The sequence below is a fragment of the Spodoptera frugiperda genome, chromosome 6 (assembly GCF_023101765.2).
Source record: "Spodoptera frugiperda isolate SF20-4 chromosome 6, AGI-APGP_CSIRO_Sfru_2.0, whole genome shotgun sequence".
NCBI classification, from domain to species: domain Eukaryota; kingdom Metazoa; phylum Arthropoda; class Insecta; order Lepidoptera; family Noctuidae; genus Spodoptera; species Spodoptera frugiperda.
Window position 1 is genome coordinate 12,790,292 of NC_064217.1, and position 10,718 is coordinate 12,801,009.

Here is a 10,718-nt window from a genome sequence, read left to right on the forward strand (position 1 = left end):
CTCATTATCTCTGGAGAACTCGTTTGGTCCATATGGACATCACAAGAAAAGAGTATTTTATTTACTTCCTGACTACGTTGTGATTAACGTAGAACGGTCCCATTGTACGAGCAGAGTCCGAGCAGCGTGAAGATGATGTTCAAGATGCTGTTGACTCCGATGCCCAGACCTTGATAGTCCAGACACTAGACAAGGTAGAGGATTGTGAGAACAGTCCTTCCACATATTCGCCCATACATTGAACCTCAATTCATCATCCAAATATTATAATACTCACCTCTTACATAGAAAATATGAAACGAGTATTGCACGAACAATAGAGGGTTAATGCTTTGTTAGCGTGGGATATAAGACCTGTGTGTTATCAGTAAGTAGATAACAAAAATGTAGACAACCAATCACCGCTCGGCTTTGAGTTTGACAATGATGAGGAAAAATAATCAAAGACAAAAGAAAAATGTGTTATTTTTTTAATGGGACAACCACGAAAACACTGGAACTCTGAAGATCGCTGTGATCCGAATAAAGCGTGTCTTGTGGATCTTTCTTGTTATTTATTTGACTTCCACTAGATAGATGTCTAACAAAAGACATGTAATTTGGTAATACCTATTGATATATCTTTCCCAGCTCGTCCGCCGCCGCCACAGTTGTTTTCATCCCTTGTTTCTTCGTTTTGAAAGTTGGGATTCTCAAATCTTATTTCCATTGCTCTCTCATCTAAACTTCTCCTATTATATGCGTTATATGCCTTTAATGCATCGGCATTTCTTTCAAAGATTATTTCAGCAGTTCTTGTGGACCTTTGTGTTCACTCTTAAGAACAATGTACACCGGACGATGTTCCATGGATTTGATATATCCCCACGGGGTGTTCCTCGTATGTTCCCCATAACTCAATTATTTGTTTTACATAATAATGTTCGATCACCGATAGACGACAGTTCGTGGTTCTGGCAATAAATTAAATACTCAGGAAGTAAGGAGTGCACTCTATGAAAGTACAGGTAAGTATGGCATCGCGGATTAGAGTGAGACGGAAATACTCGATCGTGATTGGTGGTTATCCTTTTAACGCTTGTGTTAGGCCACCCGCTACTTGTGATACCGTAGAGCAGTACCTAAGCGACGCAGGCGCATTACTACGGACGATTGTACTGTACCAGTAATTCAAGATATCAATATGGATATTGTTTCTGACGATTATATTATTGATATGCTTGTACTGGCGTACGAGTACCTCATAGCGGAGTCAGACGATGAGGACGATGAAGAAGTTGCGCCAGCGGCGGCGCCGGCGGGATGATGGATTTCTCCGTAAGATACTCCCGGTAGCCTCAGCCTCGAAGTTTTTCGAGATGCTACATATGTTGGATATGACGGTGGGCAGTTTGGCTTCAGGGCCGGACTATCAACCGACCAGTAAATAGCGAGAACATCACATCGATTTCTCAAAAAAGGCCCTTTTCAGGGCCACCTAAACATTTATGACAGTTTCTTTTTAACGGATCGTCAAAAAACGTAACCCCCTAACTTTCACACTACGAAAGAGGTGTTTTGGAATAAAATGGTAATAAAAATAGAATACGCTACGATTTCACCAACATAATATATATCTAATATGATGTATGAGTAAACATTCCATTAGATAGAATGTCTAATTGTGTTTCTACTTATGAAAACTCAAAAAATATGGAAATCCAACCAAGGAGACGACGTGCGCGTTCCTGATGACGGGTTTAAGCGTTACGTGATCTACGTCACCGTGGGTGCGTGGCCTATATGACCTACCGCACGTACGCAACACTACGTTGTGGATGCGACGGTGGATACAAGTCAGTCAACATATAAATTTCTAGTTTTATTAATGTTAATATTATTACTTTATTTCCCATATATACAGTTAACATTTATAACAACTAAGCAGTCGAGAGTTTTATTAACATAATCCTTCGAGGCTTTTAAGAATTCAAAATTTTTAACGTTTCTTTCGAAGCTAGGAAGCGGTACCTCAAGGACGTCTAAAGTCGACAATAGAGGGATATAATCATTGGTATCGTTCCAATTTATCCTTCATATTTCCTTTGTTTGCCATATATTTCAAATTTAGCTCATATTTGTTTTAAGTGCTAAATGAAATTAATCTTGCACTCATTTGCTTATTTTAAAACTTACTAGTAACTTATATTTTGTCCTTATCTTTCCCATGCATTCCATGGTATGTCGTATGCTTATGCATCGATTTTCCTATCAAAAATAATCTCAGCATCATTGAATTTCTTCTAATCTATTTTTTTTTAAGTAATAAAAGATACTAGAATGTATCTATTAAAATATTGTGATCCAAATTGTTAACTTGACCGGACGGTGTGGCCGCGGCGGCGACTGAGACCCCTCAGCGGCCACGTCGTCCGATCTGTGAAAAAGGCGCACAAAGCCTAGTGCGCCTTCGATCCGATCGCTTTAAGGTTCATCTTATATCCTTAGTAATACATATTATAAATGGAAAAAATGTTAATCTTAGGTATAGGGGAGTTAGGGTTACGTTTTTTGACTATCCGTTAAATAGAAACTGCCATATAATTGTAGTCCTGAAAAGGACTTTTTGTTCTGAGAAATTGATGCAATCACAGTTGAATAGGTGGAAGGAATGTAACCACCTATGATTGCCTTCAAAGCTGCCAACTATTCCACCAACGTCGACTGCGCCACGTAACTTTAGAAGTTTGGTGAACATCGTAGCCGCCGCATTGATAGGCTCCGCTTTCACCAACACCGAAGTTGGGAATTTCAGGGGCAGTATATGTTAGGAACATCGTCTTTCCTGCCAATGTTTTCCCGTGAAATGCGTCGTATGCTTTTAACGCATCGATTTGTCTATCAAAAATAACTTCGGCTGTACACGTGGATCTTCCACTCTCATCATAAATTATTCCTGCACTAAGAAAACTGTCGAATATGGAGAACAGTTCTTGCACGTTAGAATCGGAGACTTGAACATTCAAATTTGTCACGGTTAATTTGGTGGTACTGGTTGATCCTTCTGTCATAGCCGGTTCACTGCCTCCACGGTAGTAGCTGCTTTCACTTGCTTCTTTTACAGTTGCAAGTTGTATATGCATTGTTCTTCCATCTAATACTTTTCCATTATATTCGTCGCATGCTTTTAATGCGTCGGCTTCTCTTTCATACACTACCTCAGCAGTTCCTATGGATCTACCATTACTGTAACACATAACTACACTTGTGGTTTTGCCAAATGCTGAGAACAGCTCTTGGATATCTAATCCGGATATGTGATCGTCCAGATTTGATATCAAAATTTTAGCAGGGCCAGATGACGGGGCAATTTTCTGATCTTGTCCATTCAGTTTCGATGGATTTGCTATGTCCTCACAGGGTCTTCCTTGTAGCATGCTCTCCATAACTCCATCGTTTGTTTCTTCACAGCTACCACTAGGCACTCTAGACGAATTGAATTTACATCCTACACCGGCACCCATTTCTATTTGGTTGACCATCTTGATATCTTGAAATATTATATTTGTTCGCACAACAATGACTGACCAGTGAGAGACGACTGTTCGAGTCAACGTCAAGTCAAATACTATAATACTGGACACCGGAGTCTTGGCTTGCTAAATTTGAAGAAGTTAAATGTTGGAGTGGGGATTTTCTCGGTATTCCGATAACACTGGAACGAGTCGGGTTCAGTGGTTATGAATTACCGTGGGATTTTAATTGGTTACTTAAAATAAACAAGGTATGAAAGTTCGTGGAACCAAACAATGGCGTTTTAGGGAACAGAGAGTAAAGTTCCCTAAGAAAAGGAGGATCCTCCGACCAGGCGAGGTGATCAGCCTGGCGGGCTTTCTGCCCAACTGTTGTTCGTTGGGATTTTCTATCCGTGTTAATTCGCATGCAAACTTCATATGTGCGATGAAGGATATTTGTGACGTCATCCATTGATTTGCTCGTAGATAGTCTATGTGCGACTTCTGTCATCTGTCATCTGTCACTTGTCAGTGTCGCCACATCACTCCCCCCCAAGACCGGAGGTCGATCCTGTTGAGACGGCTGTCGATGCTTGAGATGAGCGGTGCCAGAGCCAGTGTAGAAATTCCCTAGTTCCAGTGAGTCGGAACTGTGCCGCTGAATGCCCAGTGAGTCGGGTGAGCGGTGCAGGGTGATACTCCAGTGAGTCGGAGTAGTGAAGCTCGCAGTGTCCCCGGGTGAGTCGGGGAATAGATGCTGCGAGGGTAGGTGCGTAGTGGCTGGCGTCTGCGTTGACGGGAGGAAGACGTCCTCAGACCGTGTGCAGAGTGCTGTGCCTAGACGCTGATGAGGCCGTAGGGAAGAACCAGGCTGCATATCTTCGATGTAGCGTGTGGTGGTCCCTGGTGAGGCCGAGGATGCTGGTTGGCTGCGACTTGATTACCGCTCAGCGGAGAAGTGATGGGTGAGGGATATGGCGATGAGGATGACGGTGCTGATCTGCTCCGTGAAGGTTGCTTTCAATCACGTCGGGGTCACCACTTTAGGGAACAGCGAGTAAAGTTCCCTAAGAAAAGGAGGATCCTCCGACCAGGCGAGGTGATCAGCCTGGCGGGCGTTCTGCCCAACTGTTGTTCGTTGGGATTTTCTATCCGTGTTAATTCGCATGCAAACTTCATATGTGCGATGAAGGATATTTGTGACGTCATCCATTGATTTGCTCGTAGATAGTCTATGTGCGACTTCTGTCATCTGTCATCTGTCACTTGTCAGTGTCGCCACAGCGTACTTAGGCCTTTGTCTACATTTTTGTTATCTAGTTACTGATAACGATCCGGTCTTATATCCCACGTGTCGGTAACAAGGCGTTGCTTCCATCTAGCTGCTCTTGGAGTCACTGGGAAGGTATATGTTATTCATAATATAATGATGATGAAATTAAAACGACCATAACTATCATTAGATGGTTTGCGGTAATCCTCAGGCATCCATCGCTGGAATAATGTTATCACTGGCATAGGTGCATTAATTAAAATTGAAATGAATTACTAATCATGTTATTAATTAGGCTAAATTAAAAGAAATGAGTTAATCACATCGTTATAAATTTCCTTTGCATGTATTATTACAACTGCACCTCTAATCACCGTCCCTAATGATTCTTTATTTGACATATAAAAAGGGATCTGATTTTTCTTTACTTATAACCTCTTAAGTCGTCACCATGGAAATAGCACGGGAAGATTATTATATTTACTTCTTAAGTACGGTTGGAATAACTTATAATGGACCTACTGGCAGACAGGAAACGGAGAACAGTGAAGAATTAAGAGAATTAATGGAAACCAGTGACATCGAGGAGGATTGCGACGAGAGTATGAGTGAAAACGACAGCAATGATGATGAGGATAAAGAAAATTATAACGATGATGACATGGAAGAAGATACCGACTCCGATGACGAGACGATAATAATCGATGACGAAGATGACGAAGAGGATCGTGAAAACAATCGCCCTGCTGATTCGCCCATGCCCGTGATGATGCCGTACCGCCATTGGCAGCCCGGAGATTACCTTAAACCGTCTAATAGACAGTTCTGATTGTTATTAATAAAATTGTTTTTAAAATACTCTTTTCTATAATTTCTAAAATCTTCTTTATATATTTTATTTGCTACAGACATCTTAGTCTTGGTTAAAAATGTTCTGTAAAACGACTACTTAGTACATTACCTATCTGTACCTCATAGCGGACTCAGATGATGAGGACGGCGAAGACGTTGCGCCAGCGGCGGCGCCGGCGGGATAACGGATTTCTCCGTAAGATACTCCTGTTAACCTCGGCCGCGAAGTTTTTCGAGATGCTACATATGTTGCGTATGACGGTGGGCAGTTTGGCTTCAGGGCCAGACACCTAACCATAACCACCCAGCGATTAGCGAGAATATCACATCGATTTCTCAAAAAAGGCCCTTATCAGGGCCACAAAAACATTTTTAGACAGTTTTTATTTAACAGATCGTCAAAAAACGTAACCCCCTAACTTTCACACTACGAAAGAGGTGTTTTGGAATAAAATGGTAATAAAAATAGAATACGCTACGATTTCACCAACATAATATATCTAATATGATGTCGAATTGTGTATCTACTTATCAAAATTTTAAAAAATATGGAAATCCAACCAAGGAGACGACGTGCGCGTTCCTGACGACGGGTTTAAGCGTTACGTGATCTACGTCACCGTGGGTGCGTGGCCTATATGACCTACCGCACGTACGCAAGACTACGTTGTGGATGCGACGGTGGCTACAAGTCAGTCAACGTATCAAATTCTTTTTTTATTAATGTTAATATTATTACTTTATTTACAATATATACAGTTAACGCTTACATTTATAACAACTATGCTGTCGAGAGTTTTATTAACATAATCCTTCGAGGCTTTTAAGAATTCAAAATGTTTAATGTTTTATTGAATTCGTTTCTAATATCGACTTTTATTTCGAGTTGTTTTATAAACACGTGTCAATTTACTTCAAAGGTAATCCTTACTGTGACTACTATTTTACTGTCTAAATGCTAACCGAAAAAAGGCCGGTACCATTTAAGGTACGAGTGATTATTACTCGCAAACCTATTATTTTAACAAAAGAAACTGGAAATAGAAAATAAACTAGATATAGCAATCCAAATCGTTAACTTGACCGGACGGCGTGACCGCAGCTGAGAGCAAAGTGCGCCTTTTTAACAAATCCGATCGCCTTAACGTTCATCTTCCAATCTTAGTAATACATATTATAAATTGGAAATTTGTTCTAAAATACTTCTTACATTATCTTAGGTATAGGAGAGTTAGGGTTACGTTTTTTGACTATCCGTTAAATAGAAACTGTCATATAATTGTAGTCCTGAAAAGGACTTTTTGTTCTGAGAAATTGGTGCAATCACAGTTGAATAGGCGGAAGGAATGTAACCACCTATGATTGCCTTCAAAGCTGCCAACTATTCCACCAACGTCGACTGCGCCACGTAACTTGAGAAGTTTGGTGAACATCGTAGCCGCCGCATTGATAGCCTCCGCTTTCACCAACACCGAAGTTGGGAATTTCAGGGGCGGTATATGTTAGGAACATCGTCTTTCCTGCCAATGTTTTCCCGTGGAATGCGTCGTATGCTTTTAACGCATCGATTTGCCTATCAAAAATAACTTCGGCAGTACACGTGGATCTTCCACTCTCATCATAGATTATCCCTGCACTAACAAAACTGTCGAATATGGAGAACAGTTCTTGCACGTTAGAATCGGAGACATGAACATTCAAATTTGTCACGGTTAATTTGGTGGTACTGGTTGATCCTTCTGTCATAGCCGGTTCACTGCCTCCACGATAGTAGCTGCCTTCACTTGTTTCTTTTATAGTAGCAAGTTGTATATGCATGGTTCTTCCATCTAATGCTTTTCCATTATATTCACTACATGCTTTTAATGCGTCGGCTAATCTTTCATACACTACCTCAGCAGTTCCTGTGGATTTACCGTTACTGTAACACATAACTACACTTGTGGTTTTGCCAAATGCTGAGAACAGCTCTTGGATATCTAATCCGGATATGTGATCGTCTAGATTTGATATCAAAATTTTAGCAGCGCCGGATGACGGGGCAATTTTCTGATCTTGTCCATCCAGTTTCGATGGATGTGATATGTCCTCACAGGGTCTTCCTTGTAGCATGCTCTCCATAACTCCATCGTTTGTTTCTTCACAGCTACCACTAGGCACTGTAGACGAATTAAATTCACATCCTGCGCCGGCACCCATTTCTATTTGGTTGACCATCTTGATATCTTGAAATATTGTATTTGTTCGCACAACAATGACTGACCAGTGAGGGACGACTGTTCGAGTCAACGTCAAGTCAAATACTAACGGTATTCCGATACACTGGAACGAGTCGGGTTCAGTGGTTATGAATTACCGTGGGATTTTAATTGGTTACTTAAAATAAACAAGGTATGAAAGTTCGCGGAACCAAACAATGGCGGTAGGCCTTTGTCTATATTTTTGTTATCTAGTTACTGATAACGATCTGGTTTTATATCCCTCGTGTCGCTAACAAGGCGTTGTTTCCATCTAGCTGCTCTTGGATGCACTGGGAAGGTATATGTTGTTAATAATATAATGATGTTGAAATTAAAACGACCATAACTATCATTAGATGGTTTGCGGTAATCCTCAGGCATCCATCGCTGGAATAACGTTATCACCGGCATAGGCGCATTAATTAAAATTGAAATAAATTACTTAATCATGTTATTAATTAGGCTAAATTAAAAGAAATGAGTTAATCACATCGTTATAAATTTCCTTTGTATCTATTATTACAACTGCACCACTAATCACCGTCCCTAATGATTATTTATTTGGCATATAAAAAGGGTTCTGATTTCTTTTACTCATAACCTCTTAAGTCGTCACCATGGAAATAGCACGGGAAGATTATTACATTTACTTCTTAAGTACGGTGGGAATAACTTATAATGGACCTACCGGCAGAGAGGAAGCAGAGAATAGTGAAGAATTAATAGAATTAATGGATACCAGTGACATCGAGGAGGATTGCGACGAGAGCATGAGTGAAAATGACAGCAATGATGATGAGGATAAAGAAAATTATAATGATGATGCCATGGAAGAAGATACCGACTCCGATGACGAGACGATAATAATCGATACATTAGATGACGACGAGGACCGTGAAAACAATCGCCCTGCTGATTCGCCCATGCCCGTGATGATGCCGTACCGCCATTGGCAGCCTGGAGATTACCTTAAACCGTCTAATAGACAGTTCTAATTTTTATTAATAAAATTGTGTTCTTAATTTTACTAATAAAATGTTATTATACATAATTTATAAAATCTCCTTGTTTATATTTTGTTTGATTCAGACATCTTAGTCTTGTATTTTATTTATTAATAAAATTATGTTTTTAAAATATTCCTTTCTATGATTTCTAAAATCTTCTTTTTTATATTTTATTTTTTTCAGATATCTTAGTCTTGTATTTTTATAATAACTATCGTAATATATACTAAGTTGACTTAAAATCACGGTATACTCACGTAAATGAATGGAGAAAAGCTCTACTAGTTTCGAGTCACAGAGGGGCTCTTCATCATGAGCAGCGTGTGTCTGCTTTTCTCCATTATTCAACGTGAGTAAATGATGATTTTTAGTCATCTTAGTCTTGGTTAAAAATGTCTATAAACTCTGTACTTACCTATACGTAAACAAATCTTGGACAAAAATAATATAATAAGAGACAAAAACAATTGAATCATGCATAATATAGGTTCGAAATTAATACCTACCTTATTGGACAGCTAAACCCATCACCCAGTCTTCATTATATTACGGACTATTTATCAGAGTCGGTCAACAAAATAAAGAAATCCATTATTATTTGTTTACCAAAATGTTATTCAGTCTTAAATATCTTGGACCAAAGTCACGAATTGTCTTATGAGTGTCATGTAAGGGTAAGCTTAGTCATATTTCGAAGACATCTCTTAACTTCGTGTAATTATTGTATTTTCACCACCTGTGTACATTAATAATATTTGAATACTTAATTACTGTCACTAAAAAATGGTCTGGAAAATGCCACGTTTATTTTAACGTATAACAGTAGTATCGCGCCATCTAGCGGTCAATGTTGTGCACTCGATATTATTATTACTTACTATACTTTTTATGGTATTAAAATATCATGCTTTAACACTATTTTACCACTGCAGAATACCACAGGCCCAACAAGGCTGATGCCTGATCCGGAGCTGCGGACTACCTAGCGGGTTTACCGGGGCTCCGACTAGAAAAGCAGGGGTAGGAACGGGGTGGTTTTTAGTCAGTATTAGTCTGACACTCCCTTTCGCATCGCCCAAGGTGGGAGAAATCATTCAGAATATCAAATCACGTCAGAATAAAATAAAACAGGAAACAGTTATAAAATAGGAACGAACATTTTTGTTAAAATATTCGTCGCATAGTTTACTCAAAGATATAAAATAGTTTTACGATTTTTGAATTCGAAATAATTATCTCATAGTCGCATAGCGAGCACCCACTCCTAAACTTAAATTCTTTTTATCTAAGCACTAACTACAATATATTCCTGTTTCGATAAAACGACAAAAATGTTTTTTAATATTTTTTGTTATCTAATTGGCGGGCTAAATACCTAGATTTCTGCCGTTATTCCTATTCGCGTTATTATAATACATATTATGTTTATTAATTTAGTGTCCTCAAGCTGAAATGTTCAATAAAATTTAATAATTTCTACGGGTAAAAGAAATGACAAAAAGCTTATGTGAGCCTTTCGTTTTGTCTAAATACGTTATTCATAGAGATCTGGAAAAAAATTACATGCCACAAATATGTATAATCCGTATACTTGTGAATCAAATTTTGAATTGCAATCTAACTAATGGAACACCTCTTTGGCTGAGCGAACGTTAGTGCGACTGCCAAGTAAGAGTATCGGGATTGATTCGGGTGGATATAACATTATTAGGAGTTAAGCGGGTTTAGGCACGGGGTATGAAAGTCACGATATGTGGCGATAGACTCTCCCTGGTGAAAAGAGGGTGTAACATTGTATCTATGTACCTATGTGTTAAAAATATTTTACTAGCTACTCCTGCGTGATTTCACC

The 10,718-nt window shown here is 39.3% G+C and overlaps 3 protein-coding genes across 3 annotated transcripts; 1 reads left to right on the forward strand and 2 right to left on the reverse strand.

Annotated features, from left to right (window-relative positions):
- Positions 1 to 2,672: 2,672 nt before the first annotated feature.
- Positions 2,673 to 3,521, reverse strand: LOC118267973 (polyadenylate-binding protein 1-A-like). The gene has a single exon (XM_035582236.2). It carries the CDS (start codon positions 3,519 to 3,521, stop codon positions 2,673 to 2,675), a length of 849 nt encoding a protein of 282 aa, XP_035438129.2.
- A 1,697-nt stretch (positions 3,522 to 5,218) lies between these two features.
- On the forward strand, positions 5,219 to 5,596 carry LOC126910814 (glutamic acid-rich protein-like). Its single transcript, XM_050694522.1, has one exon. It carries the CDS (start codon positions 5,219 to 5,221, stop codon positions 5,594 to 5,596), a length of 378 nt encoding a protein of 125 aa, XP_050550479.1.
- Positions 5,597 to 6,987: 1,391 nt separating this feature from the next.
- Positions 6,988 to 7,836, reverse strand: LOC118267482 (polyadenylate-binding protein 1-A-like). The gene has a single exon (XM_035581506.2). It carries the CDS (start codon positions 7,834 to 7,836, stop codon positions 6,988 to 6,990), a length of 849 nt encoding a protein of 282 aa, XP_035437399.2.
- Between the last annotated feature and the right edge of the window lie 2,882 nt (positions 7,837 to 10,718).

What these genes read in the sequence shown, in the direction of transcription:
- LOC118267973 (XM_035582236.2), bottom strand. Translation starts at nt 3,521, where the DNA reads ATGGTCAACCAAATAGAAATGGGTGCCGGTGTAGGATGTAAATTCAAT.
- LOC126910814 (XM_050694522.1), top strand. Translation starts at nt 5,219, where the DNA reads ATGGAAATAGCACGGGAAGATTATTATATTTACTTCTTAAGTACGGTT.
- LOC118267482 (XM_035581506.2), bottom strand. Translation starts at nt 7,836, where the DNA reads ATGGTCAACCAAATAGAAATGGGTGCCGGCGCAGGATGTGAATTTAAT.